This window comes from Mobula birostris, chromosome 12, assembly GCF_030028105.1.
Source record: "Mobula birostris isolate sMobBir1 chromosome 12, sMobBir1.hap1, whole genome shotgun sequence".
NCBI lineage: Eukaryota > Metazoa > Chordata > Chondrichthyes > Myliobatiformes > Myliobatidae > Mobula > Mobula birostris.
The window spans coordinates 107,351,929-107,365,699 of record NC_092381.1 but is presented as its reverse complement, the minus strand read 5'-3'; the positions used below and the strand labels follow the sequence as shown (position 1 = coordinate 107,365,699).

At 47.2% G+C, this 13,771-nt stretch overlaps 1 protein-coding gene across 11 annotated transcripts in view; it reads right to left on the bottom strand.

Annotated features, from left to right (window-relative positions):
- Positions 1–13,771, bottom strand: part of LOC140206167 (BRD4-interacting chromatin-remodeling complex-associated protein-like) — a 177,252-nt gene that overhangs the window by 38,749 nt on the left and 124,732 nt on the right. For 9 of the 11 annotated variants that reach the window (XR_011888081.1, XM_072274419.1, XM_072274417.1 and 6 more), the window contains 4 exons: positions 12,177–12,914; positions 9,243–9,459; positions 4,773–4,915; positions 1,835–1,963 (listed from right to left, as the gene is read on the bottom strand). Coding sequence is in view for 10 of the 11 variants with exons in the window: in XM_072274419.1 (XP_072130520.1) it covers positions 1,835–1,963; positions 4,773–4,915; positions 9,243–9,459; positions 12,177–12,914 (1,227 nt within the window). In the remaining variant the exon portion in view is untranslated. The remainder of the gene's footprint in view (positions 1–1,834; positions 1,964–4,772; positions 4,916–9,242; positions 9,460–12,176; positions 12,915–13,771) is intronic. The other 2 variants (XM_072274423.1, XM_072274427.1) reach the window with 1 other exon arrangement.

The window sequence follows — 13,771 nt, the reverse complement described above, 5'->3', positions numbered from 1 at the left end:
ACCTGCATGTTTCACAATATGTGGTGTTGGACTCCACCTACTGGTGGAAACACAATATAATGTTTCATCACCTTCTATTTTTTTCATTGGCTGAATGTTACACAGGTGTAGATGTTTATCTTCCAATAGCCCCTCCCTTATCTCAGGAATTTGCCTCACTCAGTATCAAAGTGTCTGTTCCTGCAAAAATTGCCATCTTAGTTCTCTCTGTTCTTAGTTCTTTAGATTCATGTGTTCTGTATCTCTTTTTTAAGCTTTCAGTAAGTGATTGTGAAGCAACAAGTTTTCAACTCATTCTCGGACTCCTAAAAGAATCTGCGGATCAGAAATCACCAGATCCAACAGGACTGAGACCAGAGGTAGGGAACCTTTGGGATTCTCCCCACTGAGGGCTGAAGGCATTCTGGATAAGACTGAAACGGATGGATATTTCGGCATGGACGGAATTGAGGATCCGTCCAGGCAGTGGACGAGAAAATCAAACTGAAACCTGGATTGTGAGGCCCCACGGTGATGGAGCGGTGTCACAGGGAAGCAGCATCCATCACCAAGGACCCACACCATCCAGGACATGCTCTCTTCTCACTGCTACTATGACAAAAGAGGTACAGTAGGGCTACGGTAGGAAACTTTGTCACATGGTGTGAGCAGAATTATCTGCAGCTTAATGTGAAAAAGACTAAGGAGCTGGTGGTAGACCTGAAGAGAGCTAAGGTACCGGTGACCCCTGTTTCCATCCAGGGGGTCAGTGTGGACATGGTGGAGGATTACAAATACCTGGGGATACGAATTGACAATAAACTGGACTGGTCTAAGAACACGGAGGCTGTCTACAAGAAGGGTCAGAGCCATCTCTATTTCCTGAGGAGACTGAGGTCCTTTAACATCTGCCGGACGATGCTGAGGATGTTCTATGAGTCTGTGGTGGCCAGTGCTATCATGTTTGCTGTTGTGTGCTGGGGCAGCAGGCTGAGCGTAGCAGACACCAACAGAATCAACAAACTCATTCGTCAGGCCAGTGATGTTGTGGGGATGGAACTGGACTCTCTCACGGTGGTGTCTGAAAAGAGGATGCTGTCCAAGTTGCATGCCATCTTGGTCAATGTCTCCCATCCACTACATAATGTACTGGGTGGGCACAGGAGTACATTCAGCCAGAGACTCATTCCACCCAGATGCAACACAGAGCGTCATAGGAAGTCATTCCTGCCTGTGGCCATCAAACTTTACAACTCCTCCCTTGGAGGGTCAGACACCCTGAGCCAATAGGCTGGTCCTGGACTTATTTCATAATTTACATATTACTATTTAACTATTTATGGTTCTATTACTATTTATTATTTATGGAGCAACTGTAACGAAAACCAATTTCCCCCGGGATCAATAAAGTATGACTATGAAAGAGGTACAGTAGCTTCAGGACACACACCACCAAGTTCAGAAACAGTTATTACCCTTCAACCATCAGGAAGGTGGTACAGGAGCCTCAGAACCCACATCACCAGGTTCAGGAACAGTTATTACCCCACAGCCATCAGGCTCATGAACTCAATTTCACTCACCCCAACACTGTTCTCATAACCCATGGACTCACTTATAAGGACTCTTCATATCATGTTCTTGATAGTTATTGCTTTTTTTATATATTAGCATAGCTGGTTGTCTTTTGCACACTGGTCATTTGTCCATCTTGTTACGTGCAGTTTTTCATTGATTCTGTTGTGTTTATTTCTATTTACTGTGAATGCTCACAAGAAACCGAATTTCAGGATTGCATACGGTGATCTATATGTACTCTGAGCATAAATTTACTTCGAACTTTGGCACAACAAACCTGATGAGCAGGAACTGAAGCGGCCGGCACCAGCTGCGTCAACCCTTTCCCGAGGAGTTGGATTTGGATTGGCCCTTTGGACAAGTTCATGTTCAGACCCGAGATTGAACTGATCACTCCAGGTTTTGTCTGCGAGGGCCAAGAACAACAAATGGGTCACCAAATGAGGGCAAGGACATTTGCACTGCGTGGTGTCGGGAACAGCACGTGAAGCAAGGCGTAAGGTACGGTAATGCCACCCAAAGTCACCTCTGAAAAAAACATGCAAACCAGACTTGAGGTTTATAACTGAAGCGGAAGACGAGTTGGACTCCATTGCTGTGCGGCTGCACTAGCTTGTGACGAAGACTGTTGTGCCATCACTCTGCGAGTCAGGACACTCAGGGACTTGGACTAAATATGTATATGTTTTCTTTGTGACCGTATGTTTTATTGCTGTCGTAACACTATGTGCAGTGTGCTTTTGGTAATGTGTTTGGCACCCTGGCCCCAGAGGAACACTATATTAATGTGTCCAGGCCCCCAAGTATATCGAGGAGATTGAACCCAACATCTGGGTGGAGAGTTGAGCACAGGGCTGAATCTGAAAGGAGGCCAGGTCCTAGCCCCAGAGCATATCTAGGGGACTGAACCTGATGTTTGGACGTCGATTTAGGCACCGGGCCAGACTAAAAAGGTCAGGGTCTGGGGGCCCGGTTCAGGTCACTGTTCCATGGCTCAGCTCAGCACTGAACTATGGGTCTTGGCTCTCTTTGCGGACTTCAGTTCAGGATGCTGGTTGCTTGCATTTATTGTTTGTATGGTATGTATTTTTCTCTGCACGTTGGGTGTTTAACTGTCTTTTTTTTAAATATATGGGTTTCTTTCAATCTTTTATCAATGAATTTTTTTTTTACACAGGCATGATGTGATTTTATTCTCTGCACATTAGGTGTTCGACTGTCTTTTTTTTTAAACATAGCTGCAAGAAAAAGTTTGAGAACCCTTTGCAGTTACCTGGTTTTCTGCATTAATTACTCATAAAATGTGGTCTGATTTTCATCAAAGTCGCAATAATAGACCAACACAATCTGCTTCTACTAATAACACACAAACACACAAGAATAGTGCTCACAGAAGGAACCATTCGTGGCGGAAACCACTGTTCTCCAATAAAAAACATTGCTGCACATCTCAAGTTTGCAAAAGATCACCCGATGTTCCATAATGCTTCTGGGACAGTGTTCAGTGGACAGATGAGACAAAAGCTGAACTTTTTGGCAGAAATGCAGACCGCTATGTTTGGAGGAAGAATGGCACTGTACACCAACATCAAACCAAAACCCAACTGTGAAGCATGGTAGAAGAAGCATTGTGGTTTGGGACTGCTTTGTTGCCTCAAAGCCTGAACAGCTTGTGATCATTGAGGGATCAATGAATTTAAAATTGTATCAAGACATTTTTCTGAGAATGTGGTCCGTTGCCTGAACTTAATTGAAGTTGGATGATGCAACAAAACAATGATCCAAAACACAAGAGTAAATCAACAACAGAATGGTATAAAAAGAAGAAAATTCATGTTTTGGGATGGCCAAGTCAGATTCCAGATCTTAACCCAATGGAGATGCTCTGGCATGACCTGAAGAGGGCTGTTCATGCAAGGTATCCTAGAAATATTGAGAACTGATAGAGTTTTGTATGGACAAATGGTCTAAAGTTCCTCCTCACCGTTGTGCAAATCTGATCAGCTGCAGGAAACGTTTGGTGCTGAAAGAGGTTCTACCAGATATTAAATACAAGGGTTCACATACTTCTTCCAGCCTGCACTGTGAATCATTAAACAATGTGTTCAATAAAAAGATAAAAAGTACAATTGTTTGTCTGTTATTAGTTTAGGCAGATTGTGTTTTTCTATTATTCTGACTGAGATGAAGATTTGAACACATTTTATGAGTAATTAACGCAGAAAACCAGTTCACAAACTTTTTCTTGCAACTCTATACGGGTTCTTTCGGGTTTCTTTGTTTTGTCGCTGCATGTTAGAAGACAAATCACAAGCTTGTGTAAAGTATACAAACTTTGATAATAGATGCACTTTGAACTTTTTGTGGTTGAATTAAACTTGAACTTGAGAAGTGTGATGGCTCCTGCCCTCAGCACCTGCTCTCCCCTCCATGTGGCTATTGCATCCTGTCCATACAGACGGTGTGGTGAATGCCAGGTACGCTCTGAAAGCTGGGTGATGGCAACAGATACCAGTCAAAGGAGCCACCAGATCTGGGCACTGTCCACAGATGAACATGACCAACATTTCCCCGGACTCACAGACAGTTAACCTCCACGGGCACCAACCCTCTTCAGCAAACCCACCAGCACATGTCGGAATGGAAGCCTGGCCTTCCGCACACTGAAGCGATCAGATTGGCTGTATCTGTCATATGGTGAGATGCGCTTTCGCATCAATGACCACCATGGTCTGAGAATGTGCAGCAGTGTCACCACAATTCTGGCACCAACAAAGTATGCCCACAATTTAAGCAACACACATCAAAGTTGCTGGTGAACGCAGCAGGCCAGGCAGCGTCTCTAGGAAGCGGTACAGTCGACGTTTCGGGTTGAGACCCTTCCAAAACGTCAACTGTACCTCTTCCTAGAGATGCTGCCTGGCCTGCTGCGTTCACCAGCAACTTTGATGTGTATTGCCTGAATTTCCAGCATCTGCAGATTTCCTTGTGTATGCCCACATCTTACTACCCTTTACATCTTTGGACTGTGGGAGGAAACTGGAGCACCCGGAGGAAACCTGTGCAGTCACGGGGAGAACGTAGAAACTCCTTACAGACAGTGGTGGGAACTGATCCCTGATCGCTGGGGCTGTAAAGCGTTATGCTAACCGTTACGTTACCCTGCTGCCCGCAGTAACAGATGGGTGTGGCAGGAAGCTCAGGAGGTTCCCTACCTGTAGCGAGGGCTGAACCTGGTGCGTCGTGAGAGGCTTCATCTGCAGGGGGACCGTCGCTCCTTGCTGTAGGAGGCAGGGGGCTCCGGACGCAGCTCCTGGGATGACCTTGCTGTCTGGAGACCGTGTCGTGGTTGTGGCGCCTGACAAAATAAATGCAACAAGGTTTAATGAGGCAGAGGAAGAGAGTCCAACACTGCCCGGATCATGTTCCACATCCCCTTATCACAGAGAAAGAGGCCACTCAGCCCTTCGAGTGTCCGACAGCTCACAACCCATTCCCCAATCTTTCCCCCTCACCTCAGCACCAGGAGAATATTACAGTGGTGGCCAATTAACCATTAAGATGTGGGAGGAAACCGGAACTTCTGGGGGAACCCACATGGTCACAGGGAGAGCATGCAAACTCCACATAGACAGTGCTGGAGGTCATGGTTAAACCTGGAGATGGTGCCTCACAACTATTATTAGCTGCGTTACTGTGACGCCTGCTGAAGCTCCAACTACAATCTGCTTGTGCTACCCGTCTGCACAGTTACAAGACCCAAGACAAGCTTGAAGAACAGCCCCATGTGCAGGTCAACATCTGGGCTGCATGACGCTCTGGCTCCCCAACACCCCATCTGGTAGTGAGGAGCCGCTGCACAGGATCGGAAAAAGAAGCAGAAAGCTCCATTTTGGGCACTAGCTTCCCCCAATGTCCAGGACACCTTCAGAAAACGATGCCTCAAAAAGGCGGCATCCATCATTGAGGACCCTCATCACCCAGGACATGCCCTCTTCTCATTGCTACCATCAGGGAGGAGGTACAGGAGCCTGAAGACACACACTCAATGATTCAGGAACAGCTTCTTCCCCTCTGCCATCAGATTTCTAAATGGACATTGAACCCATGAACACTACCTTAGTACGTTTTGCTCTACTTCTTTAATTTTGTGTACACATTTCTTCTAATTTATGTATTTTTTATTATTATGGATTACATCCTACTGCTGCTGCAAAACAACAAGTTTCATGACATGCCAGTGATATTAAACCCAATTCAGATTCTGATTTATCTTCTACCTGGGGGTACGCCATCTTCCTGGGCTTGAGATCAAACACAAGCATCTCATGTTCCGGTGTTCTCCACCTGTGACACTGACTCACCGTCCTCTCTCCACCTCGACTTGCTGGGCATCACCAATAGAGCGAGTCACCCTCTTCCTCTCGCCATGTAGGCAGTCCTACATCGAGTTCAATGCCATCTAGCAACTGCTGCAACGCTGTTGGTGCCAAACTATCGGCCTCCGCCGTTCCTTAGGGTTCATCAGGAACGTGGAGAGAAGGAGCCTGTTGCCCGCTAACAACTTAGAACATAGAATAGTACAGCACATTACAGGCCCTTCGGCCCACAATGTTGTGCCAACCCTCAAACTCTGCCTCCCATATAACCTCCCACCTTAAATTCCTCCATATACCTGTCTAGTAGTCTCTTAAACTTCACGAGTGTTTCTGCCTCCACCACTGACTCAGGCAGTGCATTCCACGCACCAACCACTCTCCATATTTGACTGCCCTGGCTTGCGTACCTAGACAGCTAGGACGCAATATCCTTGGTCAACCCTGACCGATGGAAATCTCTCACATGTATATAAGTCCACACTCAGATACTGCTATATCTTGTTTTGTATGATTGCTTATATATTTACATTTATTGTGTTTTTATTGTTGTGTTCTTTACATTTAATGTGTTTATCTTGTGCTGCTGGAGTAACAAACATTTTGTTCTCCTTTACGCTCGTTTACTGAAGAATGACAAAAAAAAGTCTTGAAATGTGTCTGTTCTCTCTCCACAGACGCTGATTGACCTGCTGAATGTTTCCGGCATTGCTTCTATTTCAGATAGTGCTGATTTCAGGCTTCATTATAATTAATTATACAAAATATTATGCAAATGTTAAGTCATTACATGTGCATTATTTACAAATTATGTTGACTTAAGTTGATGTTAAGTTACGCTTGTAACGTAGAGTTGTAGTAAAGAGCCACGGTTCACGTCATTGACACACTGAGTGTGTAGGCCTGTGTAACAATAAACTCAAACCACCAGGGAAAATAGAATCAAAGATGGCGCTGAATCAGCACGTGGGAAGGAGATTGAAAATCTGGAGTGGTGTCATAAAAACCTCTCACTCAATGTCAGCAAGACCAAGGAGTTAATTATAGACTTCAGCAGAAGGAAACCAGAGGTCCATGAGCCAGTTCCCATCAGAGGATCAGAGCTGGAGAGGGTCAGCAACTTTAAATTCCTAGGTGTCATTATTTCAGAGCACCTGTTCTTGGCCCAGCATGCAAGTGCAGTTGTGAAGAAAGCACGGCAGCGTCTCTACTTCTTCAGGAGTTTGTGGAGATTTGGCATGACATCTAAAACTCTGACAAACTTATATAGATGTGTACTAGACAGCATACTGATAGGCTGCATTACAGCCAGGTATGGAAACACCAATGCCCTTGAATGGAAAATCCTACAAAATGTAGCGGATATGTCCCAGTCCATCACGGATAAAGCCCTCCCAACCATTGAGCACATCTACGCGAAACATTGTCACAGGAAAGCAGCATCTATCATCAGGAACCCTCACTACACCCAGGACATGCTCTCTTCTCGCTGCTGCCATCAGCTAGAAGGTACGGGAGCCTCAGGACTCGCACCATCAGGTTCAGACACAGTTATCTCCACTCAACCATCAGGCTCTTGAACCAAAGGAGATAAATTCACTCAACTTCACTTACCCCCTCACTGAAATGTTCCCACAACCTTTGGACTCACTTTCAACAACTCTCCATCTCATATTTGCGATATTAATTGCTTTGTTGTATATTACCATTTCTTTCTTCTTGCATTTGTACAGTCTGTTGGCTTCTGCACTCTGGATGATCACTCAAGTCGAGGTGGTCTTTCATTGATTCTGTTATGGTTATTATTCTATAGATTTATTGAAAACCCCACAATAAAATGAATCTCAGGGTTTTATATAGTGATATATATGTACTTTGCTAATAAATTGACCTTGAACTTTAAGGCTTTTAACAAAAAGGATTCCCACTGTCCATGCAGCTGTAATTCTCGATTCTGTTCTCATTCTTCTTGGGACGATATTGTCCCCTCAGAAGGGTTCAAGCCCCACTCCAGATACTTGAACACAAACGTCTAAGTTGCAGATCTAACGTACGAATGGTGGACTGAAATGTTGTCAGAGGGCAATGATTTCTCCTCCCTCACAAGGGAGTTCTACCAGGAATATCGGGTCCCGATGTTTCCCTCTCATCAACACTACTATACCAAACCATAGAACAGTACAGTACAGTTCAGGCCCTTTGGTCCATCTACACTGTGCTGAACTGTATAGTACAGAATAGTACAGGCCATTCAGCCCACAATATTGTGCCAACCTTTTAACCTACTCTAAGATCAATCTCACTCTTCCCTCCCACATAGCCCTCCATTTTTCTTTCATCCATGTGCCTATGAGTTTCTTAAATGTCCCTACGACATGGGCCTCAACCATGACCCCCTGACAGGGCATTCCATGCACTCACCACTCCACGTCAAAAAAAAACCTACATCTGACATCTCCCGCCCACCACATCCCCTTAAAATGATGCCCCCTTGTATTAGTCAATTCTGCCCTGGGAAGAAGTCTCTGGCTATCCACTCTAACTATGCCTCTTATCTTATACACCCCTATCAAATCACCTCTCATCTTCCTTCACTCCAAAGGGAGAATCCCCAACTGACCCAACCTATTCTCATAAGACACGCTTTCTAATCCAGGCAGCATCCTGGTAAATCTCCTCTGCACCCTCTCTAAAGCTTCCACAGCCTTCCTTATAATGAGGCGACCAGAACTGTACACAATACTCCAAGTGTGGTCTAACCAGGGTTTCATAGAGCTGCAATGTCACCTTGTGAATCTTGAACTCAATCCCCTGACTAATGAAGGCCAACACACCAACAAAACCACTTGATCTTTGTCACATTCCTGGCCTGGAATCTTTCCGAGCACAGCTTAACACCATTTCCCACATCACTCCCAGCTTTAGGATGTCCTGAAAGGGATGGGAAAAATGCTAGGTGAATGCTAACCTTATGCAAGATGTCTCTTGTTCTCACAACCACTGCCCCCGCCACTCCATAAGGTATAGGAGCATAATTAGGCCAATCTGCCCATCCAGTCTGATCCACCATTCCTAGTGCGCTCTGACCAATGTCTCATAAAACCTCAGCATCACATTTTTGCTTTTATATTCTGGTCCCTTAAAATGAATGCTGACATTGCATTTGTCTTCCTTACCATTGGTTCAACCTCCAAGTTAATTTTTAGGGAATCCTGAACAAGTCCCTTTGCACCTCAGATTTCTGAATTTGCTCCCACTCAGGTCCCTACCTCCTCCTCAATACCATCTCCCCACCCTACCCCAGCGCACCTGCTGAAGATGCCTTCACGAGGACGGACGTCTGCTGCAGGAGGGTGGCCAGCGCCGCCGGGCCTCCCCCAGTAGGCTGCGGCTTCAGCCCGGCCGAGTTGGTGTGCGTCTGTGTCTGCAGGCTGGGCGACTGCACTTGGCTGCTGAGCTGGCTGACACCAGTCACGCCTTGGCTGCTGCTCGAGGGCTTGGCTTGAAGGATTATGTTGTGCTGCATCTGTTGGAACAAAGTGCATCGCTCGGTCACCATTGCACAGACTGCACGGCCCCAAGTCAATGCCATCCAGCCCATCTGGCACAGGTAAAGCTCTCCCCACCACTGAGCACATCTACAAGGAGAACTATCTCAGGAGAGCAGCATCCATCATCAGGAACCCTCACACCACCCAGAACACGCTCCCTTCTGGCCGCTGCTCTCAGGAAGGAGCCTCAGGTCCCACACCACCAGGTTCAGGAACAGTTATTACCCCACAACCATCAGGCTCCTGAACCAGAGGGGATAACTTCACTCACCACAATGAGCCTCAGGTCCCACACCACCAGGTTCAGGAACAGTTATTACCCCACAACCATCAGGCTCCTGAACCAGTGTGGATAACTTCACTCACCACAATGAGCCTCAGATCCCACACCACCAGGTTCAGGAACAGTTATTACCCCACAACCATCAGGCTCCTGAATCAAAGGGGACAACTTCACTCACCCCATCACTCAACTGACGGGCTCACTTTTAAGGACTCTTCATCGCATATTCTCGATATTTAGTGTTTATTTTATTATTATTATTGTTTTCCCCTTTTTGTATTTGCAGTTTGTTGTCTCTTGCACATTGGCTGTTTGCCTGTCTTGTTGGGTGTGGTCTTCCATCAATTCTATTGTATTTCTTTGTATTTACAGTGAATGCCAGCAAGAAAAAGAATCAAGGTTGTATATGGTGACATATATAATAAATTTACTATGAAGTTCCTTCTAACCACTGCCTTCTGATAGCTTGCATGTAAGTCAGAAAATACTGCAGATGCAGGAAATCTGAAACAAAAACGGTGTTGGAGAAACCTTGGTCAGGCAGCATTCTGTGGCAAAAGAAACCGTCAGAACAAAGAGTCACAGACACAGACGTTTCTCTCTCCACAGATGCTGCCCGATATGCTCAGAATGGTGGGGTACAGGCCGAATTGAGCAGGCAGGGTCCAGGCACCAGAGTGTATCAAAACGACAGAACCCAAATGTTTGGACGACGATTACGCACCGGGTCAAATTGGAAAGGTCAGGGCGTTGGGACTGGAGGCGAGGGACAAGACGGTTCAGCTTGCCGCTCCGTGACGTTTACTCAGCTCTGCACTGAACTGAGGCGGTGGATGGTCTCTCTTTTCAGGACCAGTTCTGAATGCTATTTGCTTTTATTGTTTGCATGATTTGTTTTTCTATCTCTCTACACATTGGGTATTTGTTGGTCATTTTTAAAAAATAGGTTCTTTTGAGTTTCTTGGTTTTGAGGCTGCCTGTATGGAGATGAACTCAAGGCTGTAGAATGTATACAAACTTTAATAATAAATGCACTTTGAACTTTTGAGTTTTTCCAGAACTTTGTTTTGATGAACATTCATTATAACCTTTTACACGCCAAGATTTCCCTTAATTTAATGTAAGTCATAAATAGCATTGTTCTCAACCACGTATGAATCTCTATTTCGACTTATTGATGACCAACTTGGTCCTCTGTCTTCATCTCCCAAGAGGACACCAGTTACCATCTTGTGGTTGACCTTAACATAGACAGGGAGGGGGGTGGGTTCCAAACCGGAGGTCCACAGACCCCTCAGTTCATGGGCAGCAGTCCATGGCATTAAAAAGGTTAGGAATCCATGGTTTACACTTCAGCTTACAGCAGGATCTGGAGTTCTTATGGAAATGTTTATTTGATGATGAACTTCAATAAAAAGTAAATTACAGAAAAAAAAAGAAAAATGGCGGATGAAATTTAATGCAGACAAGTGTGAGACCTTGTCGTAGGGTTTGGAGGCTCATGTGCCTCAATGACCCTGATAGCTATGTTGGTTGGAGTCAGGGCTTTATGCTCTTGGTAGGGTCACCCATATCAAACAGGTCAAAGGGTAGAGGACAGACTAAGAGTGGTCCACCGGTCCTGCAGGTTCAGGGGTTCAGCTCAGGGCTAACAACCCTGACTGGTCAAACACAACTGTTACGGAAACAACAATGAAGAATCCTTCTACATCTGAGTGTGATGGTTTTCCTGAGACTTCACCCGGGACTTGCCTGACTGACAGGAGTGAAAACCAAGAGGAAGCTACTGACACGATGAAGGAAGCCCTGAACACCGCCAGAGATGGGGGACCTTCAGTGCTGCCCTAAACACCAGCGGCGTAACGGGCAGTACGTAGGTAAGTGTGAGGTGTGGCACTTTGGGAGGACCAACCAGGGTGGGGCTTGCATGATGAGTGGTAGGGCACTGAGGAGTGCGGTTGAACAGAGGGATATGGGAATACAAATCGATAATTTTTTTGAAAGTGGCGTCAAAGGTAGATAGGGTCCGAAAGAAAGTTTTGGCACATTGACCTTCAAAGTGCTGAGTACAGGAGCTGGGATGTAATGTTGAAGTTGTATAAGCATTGCCGAGGCTTAATTTGGAGTCCCGTGTGCTCCAAGGAGACGTAAGGGACAAGTTTTCTTTCACATAGAGAGTGGTGGGTGTCTGGGCTGGTGGTAGAGGCTTTTAAGAGACATTTAGAGAGGCACATGAATGTGAGGAAAATGGAATGATATTGGTGCAGTGCAAGCAGAATAGATTAGTTAATCACTTATTTGATACACTGGGCACAACATTGTGGGCCGAAAGCCCAATTTCTCTGCTGTACCGTTCCACAGTCTAGGTTCTCATCGTGATGGGCGAGGGCGAGGGGGAGGCACACTCACCTGCTGAAGCTTCTCCATGAACGACTTGTGCTGTTGGGTGGGGTTGGGGATGGCGGATATGTTCTGAAGTTGGTTGGTCACCATCTGGAACCTCTGCTGCTGCTCTGCTGTCAGGGTGAGGGTCTGGTAGACGGGCTGCAGGGGACCCTGAGGGTGAGGTTGGCAGTGGAGCTGCAGCTGCAGGGACGGGGGCTGGGGGTCACCCGGGCTCTGCGAGGGGGCGGTGGAGGGGGGCAGCAGGCGGGGCGGGGTCTGGGCCTCAGCCGGGGTCTGGCCTTGACCACCGGGCTGCTGCTGCTGCTGCTGAGGGGCGGGAGCTGGCGGGGTCAGCTGTGGCTCAGCCGGGTGGGGGGGCTGGGAGGATCCGCCGCCCTGGAACGGCACCTGCAGGGGCGGCTGGGACGGGGGTCTCATGGGGTGGGGCGGCTGAGAGCCCCCGTGGGGGGAGCCCTGCAGCTGGGTCTGGATGATGTAGAGGGGCGGCTGGGAGGGGGTGCAGGATCGGGAGAGGGGCTCGGAAGGGGGGCGGGACAGCACCTGGGGTTGGGAAGGAGGGCGGCTCTGGGGCCGCGACGGGGGCCGAGACAGAGGCTGCGGCTGGGAGGGTGGGCGGGACTGGTGGGGGGACGGCAGCTGGATGTGGACCTGGGCGTCGTTCTGTGGGGCCTGAGGCACGGGCGATTGCGACGTGGGTGTGCCCTGGGGCATCGCCGTCTTCTGCTGCCCAGCAGCCATCTGCTGGAGGAACCGACAAGTAGGAGGTGGTGGAACATCACAATCCCACAAGACAAATCCTCCCCCCCCACCGTCCCAGTCACCCCTCCCCCCCCACGGAGAACCATCAGGTCACCATTCAAACACCGAGCTCAATCTCAACACCTTCTGGGGAGGGGTGGAGGGTGGAAACATACGCTGCACCCAGAACTTCAGACATCTAGCCCTTCCAAAAAGGCATCGCCCGAGGGAGCCACACATCCATGGAGACCCCTTGGGTGGTGCTGGCAGTAATTTTACAACCAGTGTGAAACAGACCGCAATTGAAGGCAGCGAGTGCTGGATGCCTAAGTGGATGGACTGTTAGCTGAATAAACAGGAATTGGGATAAACTGACTCAACTTCAGGTCTCACACCACCAGGTTCAGGAACGGTTACCATCAGGCCCCTGAGCCAAAGGAGATCGATAACTCCACTCAACTTCACTTGAACCATCATTGCAACGTTCCCACAACCTACAGACTCACTTTCAAGGACTCTTCATCTCATGTCTTCGATATTTATTGTTTATTTATTTAATATTATTATTTCTTTCTCTTTATATTTGCACAGTTTGTCATCTTTTGCACACTGGTTGAATGCCCACGTTGGCATTGATGCTACTATTCTGCTATGGAGTATGACAAGACAACGGATCTCTGGGCCGTTTCTGGTGATATCTCCGTACTCTGATAATAAATGTACTTTAGACTTCGGAACTGGATCATTGTTGTCACATGGAAAAGACTGCCCCAGCCGCTCTGGTCATTCTCTTTTCAAAACCCCTCCCATCGGGCGTGTCCCACCAGCCTCAAGGACAGCCAAGGACTACTGGATGGTTC